This window comes from Mercenaria mercenaria, chromosome 15 (genome assembly GCF_021730395.1).
Source record: "Mercenaria mercenaria strain notata chromosome 15, MADL_Memer_1, whole genome shotgun sequence".
Taxonomy (NCBI): Eukaryota; Metazoa; Mollusca; class Bivalvia; order Venerida; family Veneridae; genus Mercenaria; species Mercenaria mercenaria.
In genome coordinates, this window is record NC_069375.1 from 20166662 (window position 1) to 20184040 (window position 17379).

At 35.1% G+C, this 17379-nt stretch overlaps 2 protein-coding genes across 3 annotated transcripts in view; one reads left to right on the forward strand and one right to left on the reverse strand.

Moving 5' to 3' along the window:
- Window positions 1–101: 101 nt before the first annotated feature.
- LOC123547953 (caspase recruitment domain-containing protein 9-like) lies at window positions 102–10098 on the reverse strand. The gene is made up of 5 exons (XM_045335200.2): window positions 9969–10098; window positions 9428–9501; window positions 8393–8477; window positions 7548–7668; window positions 102–2898 (listed from the first exon to the last, which is right to left on the reverse strand). Exons 1-5 carry the CDS (start codon window positions 10011–10013, stop codon window positions 2528–2530), a joined length of 696 nt encoding a protein of 231 aa, XP_045191135.2. The 5' UTR covers window positions 10014–10098; the 3' UTR covers window positions 102–2527.
- A 22-nt stretch (window positions 10099–10120) lies between these two features.
- LOC123547928 (uncharacterized) overlaps window positions 10121–17379 on the forward strand; it is a 33205-nt gene continuing 25946 nt past the window's right edge. Inside the window, exons 1-3 of one of the 2 annotated variants that reach the window (XM_053524724.1) lie at window positions 10121–10271; window positions 15367–15542; window positions 16058–16213. In XM_053524724.1, coding sequence (XP_053380699.1) covers window positions 15371–15542; window positions 16058–16213 — 328 coding nt within the window. In that variant the 5' untranslated portion in view covers window positions 10121–10271; window positions 15367–15370. The remainder of the gene's footprint in view (window positions 10272–15366; window positions 15543–16057; window positions 16214–17379) is intronic. The other variant, XM_053524725.1, reaches the window with a different exon arrangement.

Here is a 17379-nt window from a genome sequence, read left to right on the forward strand (position 1 = left end):
GTATACATGTATAGACAAAATGATAAACTGGTAAATGATACACACTCTGCCATTTAGCAGACTGAACAAAAGTCTGGAACCAAAGATCAACAAACAAAATCAGCATCTCATTACTTAATTTAGACATTAACCACACAGAGCAATAAATTCTATAAAGATAGCTCTAGAAGTTAACATACAAAGAAATTAAAGATTTTTAGCATGCTCTACTAAAACTTTATACATGTATGTGGTATAGCATCAATGAGGCAATAAAAATCAGAACTACCCTGAGGTTTTTGAGATCTGTGGGAACAACCACATTCACAACATACATGCAGACACAAAATCTTCTAAAAATAAAACTTTGCGATATAACGCTCAAGTAAAGTAAAAGCCCTAAAACTTTTTTTTTTTCAAATTTTCTAGGCAAAGCTGATGGCCTTTACAGCATTATAAAACACATCAAACATGACAAATATGGTAAAAATATATACATGACAAACACTGATCTTGTTTTTTTTTGCGAAGTAATGTAAATGTACCAGTGTATGAAAAAACCTACAACATGACAAGGGTTTTAAAAGCCATGGGAAAGAATGTCACGTCACAGATCTACGTCAATAACTAACAGTTAAATCATTTAAACTTAAACAAGAGGACCATGATGACCCTAGACTGATCACTGGAGCATCACAACTCAAACATGAAACAATATTTTTATAGTCATCCAAGAAACAACTGCCGAATTATTTTTTGAAACCCGGCCTGCAGATTTAAAAGAGAACATTTTCAAAGTTTTCCAAACAGCCATATATGGTAAACCAGATGTACTGCCATGTACATGTATATTTGACAAATCAAGAAGGCTTTAACACTTTTACAAAAAATTAAAATCTGGATATAATAGAGTAAAAAATCTGTCAAAGGGTGGGGGTGGAGAGGGGAAGGATATTGTCCAAGTTTGTGTATGTGTAGAAAGGGGTTGGGAGTGAGTTTGTTCATATATTCGACACAGGATTTTAATATTCTCATTATACTGTTTCAGGTAAAAAACAATTATGTTGGTTTAGTTCTAAAACATTTTTTCAACGATAATTAAGCAAAACGGACATTTAAGGAAACAAATTAAATAAAACAGAGTAAAATGCTATGAGTATTCATTTAGATTTGCATCAACAAAATACTTTCTTGAGTGTATTGGCAAGGCTATAGAATTACACCTACAAATCCTCGCTTGTATGCTAGCATAATTATATTGTGTCTTTGAATCAACTGACTCCATAATTGAGCCGTGCCATGAGAAAACCAACATAGTGGGTTTGCGACCAGCATGGATCCAGACCAGCCTGCTCATCCGCGCAGTCTGGTCAGGATCCATGCTGTTCGCTAACAGTTTCTCCAATTCCAATAGGCTTTAAAAGCGAACAGCATGGAACCTGACCAGACTGCGCGGATGCGCAGGCTGGTCTGGATCCATGCTGGTCGCAAACCCACTATGTTGGTTTTCTCATGGCACGGCTCATATGCTTATCAAAGTTGGGGTGTTTCAAAAAGTAAGAACATACAGAACTATTCTTTAACCCTTACCTTGCTGAATTTCTAAAATGGACCGGTACATCATTCAGTTTGGGCAAAACAATTTATTATTCGAAGGGATGTTCACTGAAAATTTATTGACTGAATAGCGAACAGTGCAGACCATGATCAGACTGCACGGATGTGCAGGCTGATCTTGGTCTGTACTGGTCGCCAAGGCAGAAACACTTGCCGCCAGCAGGCTAAGGGTTAAATTATTGTATAATATATTTTCAAACAACATGACTGTGATTTCCATCCTCAAGTCAAGTCACTGTATTTTTCTGTATGATTTCTATCCTTCATAGTTATTGTATTTTCTATATGATTTCTATCCCCAATATTGCTGTCTTTTCTATATGATTTCTATCCTCCATAGCTACTGTATTTTCTATATGATTTCTATCTTACATAGTAACTGTACTTTTCTGTATGATTTCTATCTTCAAAAGTTACTTGTATTATCTATAAGATTTCTATCCTCCATAACTGCTGTATTTTCTGCATGATTTCTATCCTCTGTAGTAAATTTATTTTTCTATGTGATTTCCACCCTCCACATTTACTGTATTTTCTGTGTGATTTCTTATCTTCCCTAGTTACTGTATTTTTCTTTATGATTTCTATCCCCCATAGCTACTATATTTTCTATCTAGTTTCCATCCTCTATGGTCACTGTATTTCCAATATGATTTCTTTCCTCCATAGTCACTGTATTTTCTGTATGATTTCCGTCACCTTCTAGCCTCTACTATTAAATTATGAGATATGACAAAACATTCTGATTCTTATGTATCTATATAAACTAAAACACTGCTCACTTGAGCATCAACTCCTCGAAGACTTGAGCATCAACTCCTTGTGTGGTTCCCAGCCACTGAACTGTTCAAATCCCTAAGTTACTCAAGTATTTTGCTGTGACATCTAGCGATCAGTACTTTATGATATTTTCAATTTATTGCATCAAAAGTTAAGCTTTTGATTCACTCTCAGATGATATGCTGTCTGGGAGAGACTTAATATCATTTAAATCTTCATCAAAAGAATTTTCACAACTCTTCTTTCTTACAAACTTCAAGTCATCTCCATTACTCTTTGGCATCACAGGTTTTGGCAGTGTGTCTGTATCCACCCCTAAGTCTGATAATGAATTACTCCAACTGTCTGGTAATGGAGCAGAATTTCTGTTACCTATATCTGGCTGAGAGTCAGTAAATTTGGGTAAGTTCATTATACTTGAGGTACTTATGCTTAAATCTTCTATCTTCTGGTCCAGTCCATGTCCATGATCTGTGGCTACTCCTGCAGGGCTCCCTGTATTACTGCTTGAGGCTCTTAGTGCTGAAATAATCATTTTTTTCATATAATCACTTGAAAATGTGTCTTTCAAATGGACCATTTAGGTATTTCTCTAGTTTACAGGTAAAGGGACACTAATATCAAAATGTAGTCAACATTTAAATGATACTTGCTGTCAGTTTTGAAGCAGGTCTCACCAGTCACTAAGGCAGTTCCACACAGTTAAAATGATAACAAAATAATTTAAAAACTTCATTCATACCTTGAAATATGAGCGGTGCCATGAGAAAACCAACATTGTGGCTTTGCGACCAGCATGGATCCAGACCAGCCTGCGCATCCGCGCAGTCTGGTCAGGATCCATGCTGTTTGCTAACGGTTTCTATAATTGCAATAGGCTTTGAAAGCAAACAGCATGGGTCCTGACCAGACTTTGTCATCAAAATTGGGATTTTCCCATGCATAGACTTCTATTATGAAAACTTGCATGAGGTCTATATTTTTCAAATTAATCTAGCAAGAAATCAAGCATATGATCCTGGCTTTCTTATTTGCAGAATTCCTTATTTCTTAGTATATTTTGAATGTATGAAATGTCATGGTTTGATAAAATTCTTCACTGTAGAAAAAATTGATCCACACAATGCAAAACTACCTTAACCCTTTCCATGCTGGACATGATTGGTTCTGCCTTTGCGACCAGTGTAGATCATGATAAGCCTGCACACATCCATGCAGTCATGACCTGCACTGTTCACTATTCTGTCAGTATCTTTTTTGATAAGCATCCCTTTATAACAGTTAAAGGTACTGTCCAAATTGAAAGATTGACAAGTTCATTACAGAAATTTAGCACGGCAAGGGTTCAAAGGTTAATCAAAAGATTAAATGTCTCTTTAGGGAAGTGCATGCAGTTCAAATCTATTTCCATGAGCGGTGACTTAAATACAAGCTTACATGCAAAAACCAAATTTTGGTGCAGATGAAAAGAAAGCAGGAGTTCATATTTTATTTTGTTAAACTAATAACCTTTAGCTCCACCAAAAAATCCAAGCGAATTGTCCTAACAGTATGCACACGTAGGCTTTATAAGTATCACCTGTGAAACTTTACTGAACTTGAATGTGGTTTTGGTGATGAACAAAGTATATGCTAAATGTGAACAGACAGACAGTTGGGCAAAAGCAATGTGTCCTCAATACAACAGGGCCCTGAAAGTCCCATATTGCTTACCTGAACTAGTTAATCTAGTATCTAATTTGGCCAAGATTTCATAGAGGCATTTTGACAATATCTTATGTAAATCAGGTAGATGATTTCCCCAGTTTTTCAATGATTTGACCTAGTGATATAGTTTTTGACCTCAAGTACCCAACTTTTGAACTTGACATAGACTCCATAAAGACAAACATTCTGACAAACATTTATGAGGATCAAATTCAAATCTACAGTGTAATCAAAGGTTTTCTGTGATCTGACCTAATGACCTAGTCTTTCCTAAGTGACCAAGTTACAAATTTATCTGAATAAAAAAACATTCCACTCAAGTCTGATCAAGATCAGGACGAAATGTGGCCTTTTGAGTATTAACAATTATATCTTTCTAAGACTTGACCATGTGAGCTAGTTTTTGACATAAATTACTTAGTTTTTGAATTTGACCTAGATTTTATAGAGACAAACATTCATACAAAGTTTTAAGAAGATCAAACTGAAAATGTGGCCTCTAGAGTGTTAACAAGGTCTTTCCATAATTTGACCTAGTGACCTAGTTTCTTACTTCATAACCTAGTTCTCAACTTGACACAGATTTCATAAAGACAAACATTCTGACAAAGTTTTCAGAAGACTAAAGACCAAAATGAGGCCTTTTTCCATGATTTGACCTAATTACCTTGTTTTTTATCTCAAGCAATCCAGTTTTTAATTTCATTTAGATTTTATACCGATATTCTGCGAAATTCATAAGAAGATCAAACAGAAAATGTGGCCACTAGAGTATTTACAAGGTTTTTTCTATGATTTAATCTAGTGTCCTAGTTTTTGACCACTGGTAACCCAGTGTGGCCTCTAGAGGTTACAAGGTTTTTTCTATGATTTAACCTAGTGTCCTAGTTTTTGACCACTGCCCTTACAGAAGCAAGCCTCTGTGGTGTACATGCTGCGTATTTGCTGTGTATATGCCGCGAACACAGTAGTACGCCAGAGGAGTACATTTTACATACACCGCATGCCGCGTACATGCCGCGTACTATTTCGAGGAGTACACAGCATGTACGCAGGAGGTACACTTCAAGTACGCAGCACAGACTCTGAAAATTTAAGGAGTACACTGCATGTACGCAGGAGGGACTTGTACAAGAAAATAGTACACTGCATGTACACCGCAGATACTTTGAAATTTGTGCAGTACACTTCATATACGCGGGAAAGACTTGTACAATTTCTTTTGGCATTTATACTTAGTTTTTTTTTTTATAAGTTAAAGTCTGAAGTAAACTTCATATATGCGGGAGGGACTTGTTCATTTTCTTTTGGTGTTTATACTTTGAATTTTTTAGGTAAAAGTCTGAAGTACACTTCATGCAGGAAGGATTTGTACATTTTTTTTTTTGGAAGCAAGAACTTGATTTCCGTGTAACTTTTATCTTAATAGCATAGAATAGTTCAGATTACCGGTATTCTGAACAATGAAAATTTGTCGAACTATTTGCAATGTTCATTTGTGAAGCTTACATCTTAGTGATTTCTGAGCTGCACCTTGCATGCAGTGTAAAAATATATTCTTTTTCATTTTGAATTAATCCTGGAGCTTTCTAACTTGGATAATTGAAAAGCCTTATTTGAACTTCGTTGCATTACATTTTGTAATACATGAAATAATTACCAAGATAATGTCTCAATAGTGCCCGAATCAGAAGAATTAATAGCTCTCACTGTTTTTTGAATACTCTTAAGCAAAACACCATTCTATCATGTTTTATAAAGGCTTTAATGCTCATTATGTTAACTCATTAAGGCCTCACCAAATTAAAAAGTTGTTCATCGGATTTGCCGCTCGTATATTTTCAGAACGTTTTTGGCTAATTGCGCTCGCCCCATTGGAAAAAATCAATCCAAAATTTTTTGGTGCGCTACTTTTTACAGACGTAAAAGTGTATAAATGCTTATATAATTCCAGTCCTAGATTTTCTCAGATGGATTTTAATCAAAATAAATACATACTACGCACACATCGTCTATAATAAATCATAATACTTATATTTAGTTGCATTAAAGTTGTTTCCCCTTGATGCAGTTACGCCATTTTCTTCAAATGTTTACCAAATTACATGCTACAAAAATTGATTTATTTCATTGAAAAGTGGATGGAGAAAAGCATACTAATTTATTTGATAACATCAATCTACATTATTTTGGTAAGGGTAAGTACTTATTGATGCATGTCACTTATCTTTTTTCTGTTTTTTTCAGTCCAAATGATCAGCATTTGCATACGAAAGTTGGTGGGGTAAGGAATTTACATTATCACAGCAGTTTCGCCACAAGAGTACACAGCATGTATGCAGCAGGAGTACACAGCATGTACGCCGCAGGACTCGGGCCAGGAGTACACAGCATGTACGCTACAGGAGTACACAGCATGTACGCCGCAGGAGTACACAGCATGTACGCTGCAGGGGTAGTACACCGCAGGCTCATTTGCATGTGAAAAGTGTATGTGCCGCGTACATGCTGCGTACTATTTCCCGCATACTAAATTCCTCCAGCGTACATCCTGTGTACTATGTAGTCCACAGCATGTACGCAGCAAGTAGTACGCGGCAGAGCTCATTTGCATGTCAAAAGTGTACTACAAACGTACTATCGGTGTATGTGCGGTGTATATCCTGCGTACTATTGATTTCAGTACACATCATGTACGCATCATATACGCTGTATGTACACAGCAAGAGTACGCAGCAGGCCTTTTTCTTCTGTAAGGGTGGTAACCCAGTTTGAAACCTGACCTATATTTAATAACGACAAACATTCTGACACAGTTTTAAGAAGATCAAACATAAAATGTGACATTTTTTTTATGATTTTACCTAGTGACCTAGTTTTTGACCTCAGGTAATCCATCTAGCTTTTAAAGAGACAAACATTCTGACAAAGTTTCATAAAGATAAAGTACAATATGTGGCCTCTAGAGTATGAACAATGTTTGCCTATTAATTATTAGTATTTGATCCCACATAATTAAATAACTCATCCAATTTTTATTGAGGGTGACATTTTGACCAAGGTTCAATAAGATTGGACTAAAATTGTAACCTCTATAGTGTTAACTGTCAAACTGTCGATGACACATGGCGATGGACGCTCAGTTGAGCTTAAAATGGGGAGATCTGATTACTGATGCCTATCTCCTAGGCTACTATTCACAAGCATTATATGAGCCACGTCATGGGAAAACCAATATAGTGGCTTTGCGACCAGCATGGATCCAGACCAGCCTGCGCATCCGCGCAGTCTAGTCAGGATCCATGCTGTTCGCTAACGGTTTCTCTAATTGCAGTAGACTTTAAAAGCGAACAGCATGGATCCTGACCAGACTGCGCAGGCTGGTCTGGATCCATGCTGGTTGCAAACCCACTATGTTGGTTTTCCCATGGCACGGCTCATATAAACATGTGTTTTGATGTTACCTTGCAGTCTTTTTCTTTTCTCCTCGAAAGCTTTATTAAGTGCTTCTGCAAGAAATATCTGTGTTCTCTCCTGTATAATAGATATGACCAACTCATCAAATCCTTTTCTTCCTTTCTTCATCTGCAAAAGGTACTGACTTTTTATCTCTATACTTTATATCTTTATAACTGATTAAGAATGTGTGTGTATGTTAACTCTGGCAACTGTATTGGTGGATTTTGTGTAACACTGACATAATTATAGGTCTCATCTTTAACATTACCTGTCTTCTGCGGCTTCCTCTGATATCAATATTTTACATCCCTTGCAGGGTTAAAGTTTAAATCCACAGCATAAAGGGTAAGGGATACTGATTCTTAGTCTGATCGCTTGGCCATGGTGGCCCTAGGGCATGCACTTTTTGGCCATGGTGGCCCTAGGGCATGCACATCTGGCATATTGTAAAACAGATCGTTATTTCCAGTAACTGTTGTGAACTGTTCTGTAAAACTTGTATAATAAATGCATGAAATAAACTCTTAAATTAACTAGAATTAATAAATCGAAAAATTCTGATTTAATAAACTGCATCTAGCAATAATCAAGTCTAATTTTGATCAAGTTCAGTGGCAAACAACAAGGTGAATCTGTTAATGTATCCTGGAGTTTTCTGTCTTTGTCAAAAGTTGTTAAACTCTTTCACTTCTCATTAGTTACTTTCAAAAGTGGGCTCAAAATTGACCAATCAAGACAAGGTTAATTTCAAAAGTGTGCTCAAAAGTGAACAATCAAGACAAGGAAGTTTTGAAACTTAGTTCCCCATATTTCAGTTTTAGTTAAGCTGCATAATAAAAATAAGATTTACCAGAATATCAATAAATTTGTGGACTTTGAGTTTCTTCAGTTGTTGTACTTCTATCAGTTCCTCATCATCTTCACTCAACACGTACCTGAAAACATTTAAACATCTTTAAAAATAATATACAATGAGGTATATTTTGTTTCGAGTTTAACACTGTTTTTCAACAGTATTTCAGTTATGTAATAGCAGGAAAATGAGCTACAACTCATTTAAATGGGTCAACCGTGTTGTTGTACTTATAAAATAGACTGGCCCGGTTTATAAGTTGGTCCACGCTACAGATATGTATTGCATTCTGCCATCGAAATATTTCTACAAAAATTTTCTTTCCTTCCGTTTGGATCCGTCCATGTTTATAAACACATTTGTTTATTTTATGGACTGTAGAATATTAAATTTGATATGGAAAACACTGAGAAGTATTTATTGATATAAATTTATGTCTAATACTATTACCTTTATCTTCTTCAGAAAACCATTAATAAAGACAGACGTACTTAGAAGCAAAGATACTGGTATAAAAAAAGACTTAAAGAGACTAATTGTTGGGTTGAAAATTATAAGAAAATATCAGTAACTATATATAATATAAAATAATAAAAAGACACTTTGAAATAAAACATATCTTGTACATTCTAATCTGCTTATCTCTGTTAAAACACTCTTACGTCAGAATGATGTCACATTAACGTGCGATGACGTCAAAACCTTTGTTGCAACAAAGAAAGAGCGCTTCTACATTTCATCTACTGTGATTGAACATTATGATTTTAACATACTATATTTATCTATTCTTTGTCTAATAATTCAAACAATGTTTCTTTTGTAAACAGGTTGATATTATACAATAAACAAAGCAGGCCGTTTCTTAGTCCTGCCTCTGATTTTTGTTATGACTGGTTCATACTAAAACACTGGGATTGGGCCTATACATGACCCCTGTATTTTGTGTCATATAAGTGAGCCTTGTTTTATCTCTGTTTATATTTATAGTGCACCAAATTTTAATAAAATCTGTATTAACACCGATTATCTTACTTTGACCGCAGGTAAGGGTAATGTAGTTTTGGATCCAAGGTTTTGCACAGCAGAGGCCTGTTTTCATCTAGAACCTGAAAGAGATATGAAAACATTAGGTAACAAGAAGCCCATGAAGGCCCCGTATCCCTCACCTGAGTTACTTCTTCAGATTTGATGACAAACATTCTGACAAAGTTTATATAAGATCAGGAAAATAACATTATTTAATAAAGTAACATAATTTTTTACCACAGGCTACGGGTCTAGAGGTCTGGTCACTGGACCCCTAACCACTGCCTAAAAAATATTATCCAGAGTTGACTTTACGGTAACTGAAGGATAATGGGGGAACTCAACTGAAAAAACAAAATCATCTGTTGAGTAAATGTTTGAATTATCCATGCTTTACTCCACCCAGTAGGACCCAAAATTCCCCATTTATTTCAGCCAAACTAGGATCTAGGCATTTTCAAAAAATCATTCCCATTTAACAGTCTTGTCAGATGATTTTCATGAAATTTAAGAAAGATCTGAGTTTTTGTTGCAGGAAATGACTTACACTAGCTTTCAAACAAGCCAGTATTTCTTCATCAGAGCATGACATCTTTTAAGTAAGTGTAAATCGGGATAGAAACTGATTCATATTTCCAAAACTTCTTACTTCCTGGTTTGTAAAGGGACATCACTCTATTGTGTATATTAATTTTAGGTAACTTCCCTTATTGAAAATTCCCGGATGAAGGTCAAGCATTGCAGCTCTGGTTAGGAGAATAAAAACATATGTAAATTCATTGAATATTACACGATTAAGATTCATTTGTGGTTATGCATATCTGCCATCTGCTCGCATATCATTCTGAAGGTAGATTTTGTTGTGTTTTTCAATTGCAAGTCCAGTTACAAGCTTAAAGTTTTGATTTCTATTAATGTATACTGGGTATACCAATTACCGGGATATACATATTACCGCGAATGTCCCATTTTGACACTTAACATGAAAAGTGCTTTATATTTTTTCTCTCATTATTCATGCTCAATGTGCTTAGATTTTTAGCAAAACTATTTTTGAAAATTGGAGTGTCTTTCTCTTTATTTCACAATGATCCCAGAAAATAAGGAATTTAGCTAATTGACTGGTCATTATAGTTAAACTTTGCAATTTTTCTCCGCAATTTTTTCAATGAAGTTGCTTTTTTCTGCCATATCTGTTTCATATTTAGTTTGGCCTATTGTAAAATAGAACTGCTTTCTTTGTCTTAGATCAATTTAACAACTTCTTTAGATTGAAAGTTGAAATTCACGGTAATAGGTATATGCCAGAAAATGCTAAAATTGCCCACCTCTGTTCTTTAAATGACAATAGTGGAACTTTTACCTGGTGTTTTGATGATTTTTTTGCCAAAAGTCTAAAGCTAAAATATAAATTAATTAAACAGAACAAAATTTATCCTTTCATACATCCGTTTTGTTATAAATAGAGTACACTGAATATAAGACTCACGGTAATTGGTATACCCAGTATACCACTACACATATTTTAGTTAGTTATTACCAGTGCCAAATTGCCAAAATCCATATGAGACACTTGGGGTTAGGACTCTCCTGTCTTTCGTACCTGGTTCAGTTAAGTGAATATTTCTTTGCATTTTAACATGTAACTTCTGAGTATAGGTGACAATCATAAATCATAAAACGCATTTTGTATCAATTCTACAGATTATCCTGTTTTCTCATATTCTCGTGGACTTAAGGGGTTGTTTTTATTCCCAGTAACAGATTAACCATTTCTTAAACAGCATTCGGGTGTTTTTTTGTAGAAAATTCACATGTCTTTCAGATGGAGTCATAAAATGCTACAGAAATAATCCCATTTAATTATTTTGTTACTGTATTTGATACCACCCTCACCCGCAGAAATGGAGCAAGAGTTTCTTGTATTCCCATGGATTTAAATTTGACTTTTCATCACAAATAAGTTGTAGAATTTAAAACATTAAAATTACCATTGTGTAATAAAAAGATATATTCTGTAGTAAATACATCAAGAAATATGACAATTAATTGCATAATCAATAATTTATGGCAAATTTGCTAACACCACCAGAAAAAAATAAGGATTTTTTGGAAAAATGCTAATAGTTTCGTCAAGATGCGTTCAAATCACTTGAAATTTTCATTGTGTCAAATTTGTACCATTCCTGTCTAGAAAATAACAAACATTAAATTATTTGACAACTTTAAGGCAAAAAACGTGAATATGAGAAACCCTGAGAATACGAGAAACAGGGATACTGGCCAATATAGCTGGTCACTACACTTTTAGCATGTAGTGAAAAGTTTAGACTTTCATGATATCTAAACTTAATAACACTAAGAACAATTGCTCGCATCAGGGGCATTTAAATAGATATATACAAACTTATTCCTGCTCACATTCATATAAATTTTTGAATTTGAATCTATCTTTTATGTCTGATTAGTAATGATGAAATATTTGAACCTGTCTGATTCACCAATAGGGATCACTTAATTATGCCAATAGGGGGTCACCTAGTTAATCATATTTCCTATCCATTCAGGGGCGTAGCCAGGCTCGAATGAATGTTATGCATGGACGGAGGAGGTTGGAGGGATTAATTGGAGGCGCTGAATAAGATTTAATTTTTTGAATCATTTATTTGATTTTATAACTCCGTTATTAAAGTTTATTAGACTTTATTTTTTCTTTTCAACTTTGAGATGCGAATTATATAGGTTATTAAGCCGCTGACTTTGTAGTTACCGAGTGCTTGGTTTTATTATCTAGGCTTAGTAAGTTAGTAGCACACGGGTTTTAAATGTTTTTAAAAGCTATTGCTAACTTTATCTGTCCATCCTTTTATCTTTTATCTTGATATCATTCTTTTCAGTTAAGGCCAGACACCTATTCTTCCTCTGGGCAAATCGGTGTACAACAGTACTGAAACTGCATATTCAGTTCTCTGTCTCTGTGAACATTCGATTGACAGCCCAGACATGCATTCAGTAATCACGTTGGATCTCAAGTGAAATTTTGAGATGTTACATGCTACTGAATGATTGTTCTGCTGTGGCAGTCGATACTGGCATTGCAAGCAATAGATGGAAATTTTTATGTGAGCAACATTTGGGTACAGGGTTTCCAGAAGATCGTTCAGTACGCTTTACCAGAGACAGTGTTGGTTGAATCTGTGTATGCTCACATCGGGTTTTCCAACTCTGACATTCTCTCTCAAACATTTCTTTGTTGATGGTCAGGTCTTCCTGTGTTGCTATAAAGATCGCCTTGGCTTGTTGGTCAATAAGATCACGTATGTGCTTTGGCAGAAGGTACTGTGTGGCATACCTCTGATTTCCATGTAGAAGTTGTTGCTGAAGTTCTGTCAGTAAATGGTCAACAAATGATAGATACATGTTGACCCGCCAGTAAGGTCCCTTCAGGCATTAGGTAAACATCCCAGTTTGACCAGTAGAATTTACTAATTTTATTTAATAGCTAGATCTCCTTGGAAATCCGAACTGGTGTACATCATTCCATTTGGAGGTCAATATCATTTTCTTTACCAAAGCAGTCAGCGGCAGCGTTTTCTTGGCAAACACATCCGGATATGGTGGGTTTACCGTGATGATATTTAAATTTTACCGCTCACAAACTTTTCAAGAAGGACAACTCTCACATACTTGATTAAATTTTGTAAAGACAGCTTACCTTTCTTGGTTTCAAATATATAATATGTCATGCAATGGCACAGATTAAGTTGAATGTTACTGAGAACCAAGATCTAGATCTACAAGATTAGATTATTTTTATATTATTATTATTATACCAGATTTGTTGAGCACCCTTTTCATATGGAATATACGTTCAAAGGCGCTTTACAATTAAACGTGATATATCGTAGATATGTAGGAAAATAACAAAACATGACATATTCAATCACAAAACTGAAACTGAACATTTGATGAAACACCTTTTTTATAAACGATATATTCAATGGCGTTGTACATAATAATAAAAATAATAGTTATTAGAACGATATCATCAATGAACAATGATATATTTACAGCCTTATTGTAACAAACAGCCATGACCGCACCCCTCCCCTTGAAGTCGATTTACCCCTATTGCCAATACCAGTGCTTTAAGCCTCTGGTATGCCCAGATGGGCTGCATATAGAGGTTCAACCCCCCCGGTAGATCAAATTACTGTATTGAGTAGATTTAATCAAGATTTAGAAATCAACAGTTCCCATGGCTCCAGGCATTAAGGACTTTGATGCCATTTTTAGCCATATTTATTTTTTCACTTTTCAAATTGATGTTACGCACGTGCGTAAGTGTGTATCGCTGGCTACGCCTCTGCCATTTAAAAAATGGAAGATACTAGGTAAAAGACTACAGCGCTAGTTTTCACATTTGTGTTTCTATGCATAAGGCCAGAGTTTTTTTATTTTTCGTTTTACGGGAGCGCCGGTCCTAAATATTGCAAAAGTGGAATAAAATTAAAACTCATTTTCCCGAGTTTTATTTTATTTTTTCCGCCGGTCGGCTGTTTACAGCCCCAAAGAAAATAAAATTAGTGTATTCACCTGGACGTAATTTCACAGGAAGGGAGTTTAACGCGTGCAAAATATCGTGTTTTGCCGCACATTTATCGGCATTAACAAGGGTGTAAAATTCCACTCGCCTGCTCGCATTGGCGAGTTAAGTCTGAGTAGGACGAGTGGACCTCGCTGTGTACTCGGACGATCGGGCGAGTGTTTTTTTTTACGTCCTTACTTTTAAATTGGCACCAACTATTAATCTAAAACTAAAATCAAAATATTGATGCACAGAACCTTATTTATTTAACTTAATTTGCCAGTTCAAACCATTACAACATCAAATCAAGCATTGATTTGTACTTTTAAGCAGAATATAAACAAACTTTTGATTATCCCTGAATTGGGTGTTTCTCTGTTGGTTGAATATGGCGGCCTCTGCTTGATGGCACTTTTCTCATTGAAGTCAATCAAAAATTCATAATCACATTACTCCTATGAAAGTGTGTTTCACTCTTCAAAATGATACCAAATTTGTATGGTTTAAAATATCTAAGAAACTTTGAGGTATGATAAAAAATATTCTACTTTGAAGAATTCAAGAGTGATAAAATCCAAGTGAGGAAACATGGTTGCAAGAGTTATCTACTCATGGAACTCAAACACATTAAATTATATCCATTTTCTTTTGTCTAAGAATTGCTGGGTGGTAAGTCTATATAACTGGATACTTAAATATTGTATACTCTACTACGTGTAAGAGAGATGCTCATTTTATTTTCAAGTGACCTGCTATTGGCAGTGATCCGCTATTGGAGAGTTGACTGTACATCTACATCTCGGCTGCACTGTCAGAGAAACAGTAGCTGTTGTTAAAGAAATGATATTTTACAAATGTTAAGAGAATAAAAGCTTAAAAACAGTATGCTACAGTTAAAATAGGACAGAAGCAATGCAGTTATGTAATTGACCACTGCCAGCCTCTATTTAAAAATACTGAAACCGGAGCTAGATTTGACATAGGTTGGTAGGGAGTTCCAGAGTTGGATGGTCCTTGGAAAGTAGGAGTTAGAAAAGTACTGAGTGTGACACATGGGGATTAAGTAATTTAGGTTTGTAGTTGTGATGAGATGAGATTTCTTGACTGCAACTGTCTGGGCCCTTATTTTGTAAATTTCAGCATGTTTTCAAACTACTAGAAAACAATTGTGGATTAAGCTTTTAAAGTAGCACCTACCTATGAATCCCTGGTATCAATTAACAGTTCTGTAACCATTCTGTCAAATGATACCGGTCCTATATTTGAATTGGATGGAAATTATAAAGAAGAGTTGAGTACAAAAGGTTATGAACTGGTAGTAAGAAAATGCTTAAATAACTTTGCCTTGTTGTTTTAGAATAATGGAGTCATCTGAAGGGACAAGCAGAAGAAGTGAAAGAAAAAGGAAAAGAAAAGAATCTTACTCCCCAGAAGGAAAGAGAGAAGGTGGAAAAAAGAACAAACCTGAAGGCCAGAAGTCACAGAACAGATCAAAATTGTACTCCAACAGACTTTATGATGTTCTCCCAAATGGTATTCGATTTGTTTTAGCTCGTCTAAGTAAAAACAATGAAATGTATTAGTTAGGCTCTTGTTTGTCTTAACCTGCCAAGTTCCATATTTTAGCAACAGTGATGATATAAGATCTACATGTGGTATACCTCTACAAAAAAAGTTAAATCACACAGTTTTTTAATCAAACAATTTTTCAGTGGTAACTGGTGAAAGCATGCAGGTTTTAAATTTGTTTGACTTCTTAAAAGTAACTGGTAAAAGCACAGGTTTGATTCTGTTTGACTTTTTAAAGGTAACTGTAAAATCATGCAGATTTTGAATCCATTTGACTTTTAAAAGGTAACTTGTTATATCAGTTTGACTTTTAAACCTATCATATCCTAAGAAGAAATGAACGAAATTTTTGGGGAAAAAAAATCATACCTTTTTAGAATATACAATTTATACTTATGTCAGTAAAATAAGCTCAGAAATTTTGGCATTCTATTTTTGAAGTTTGTATCAAAGGACATGTTTTCCTTTCTTCAATTTAGGAGAACCTTTTTCCTGTCATCTTTGCAAGTCTCCATATGTAGTTAATCCCATATCAAAAGGTGTGAAGAAAACTGGACGATCAAGGCATACACCTCTTCCAAAAGTACGGACAGATAGAAACACAGGAAGGGAGATGATGTTGTGTAATGCATGTGGTATGTAGAACCCAGTAAATTTTCAGTGAACATCCTAAATGGTACTGCCCAAACTGAATGATAGACCAGTCCCTTTCAGAATTTAGCAGGATAAAGGTTAATGACTTTGGCCAAACTGGCTATTTCATTTGAATAAGAATTATGCATAGATTTAAGTAACCACAACATCCCAATGACCTATCATGATTTTACAGTAAGTTGTATTGCAGAACTGTCTTTCTTGCATACCAGTCTGGGATTTCTAGTGATTTCACCAGTGCTAGAAAACTCTGTCTTACACCCTGAGGTGTGAGAGTCATGGTGTAAGATGACTCTCATGCTGTAAATGATATAGAACGAACTAAATCTATATAGTAGAATTGTGTAGTGATAATTTTGTTTTACGTAAAACAGGATACAAATCAAATACATGTACCTTGATAGTTTCTCTTTGTACCTTGTAATGTGTTTGTTGATTCAAAAAACATAATTTTATGAAGAAAAACAGAGCCTTTTACTGCAGATGATATAAAAACTCCAGACCTATTACGTTTTTTTCGTCTTTGTAACGTTATAATGTACTTCCTGTTTACAGTCATAAAATCCCGCGTTTTGTTAATACGTTACTGTAAGAAAAAAGTGCTATAAGAAGACCATATGTTTGAGTTTATTTTTACTGTTATCTGTTGAATATGACATCATTGGCATGCAAGAAAAAGATCCAGTCACTGATGGTAGATGCAGATGGAAATATGTGGCTCTTGGGTAACTGTTTTTAAGTGGTAACTCGGCAGAGCCGCGTTACCACCAAAAACATTACCACCCTGGAGGCGGAAATTTCCATCTGCACCTACCGCCAGTGAAAGAATCTTATAATATATATATTCAACCAAGTGGCTTAAGATCAGAATAGTGAACGGTTTTAAACAAACATTTCCTACATTCTTGCAAGTACACATTCTAGTTTTGACAATTGTCATAAACTACTATTTTATTAGAAAGGAAACTATGCTGCATGGCTCAGACAGACAAAGTGAATCTGTCATGCCATGGAGTTATGTTACATGTTTTACGAAATTTTCTCAAAACATAGTTTGTTTCGACAAACAGCATTCCACCAATTTAGCATTCCACCAGTTTAGCAGTATAAAAGGGCTATTAGCAGAAAGTGTAATGTTTTGCATTTT

What these genes read in the sequence shown, in the direction of transcription:
- LOC123547953 (XM_045335200.2), bottom strand. Translation starts at nt 10,013, where the DNA reads ATGTCATGCTCTGATGAAGAAATACTGGCTTGTTTGAAAGCTAGT. An exon ending in TGGCTTGTTTGAAAGCTAGT is followed by an intron (nt 9,502 to 9,968) that starts GTAAGTCATTTC and finishes TATCTCTTTCAG; the next exon opens with GTTCTAGATGAAAACAGGCC. An exon ending in GAAAAGAAAAAGACTGCAAG is followed by an intron (nt 2,899 to 7,547) that starts GTAACATCAAAA and finishes TGATTATTTCAG; the next exon opens with CACTAAGAGCCTCAAGCAGT.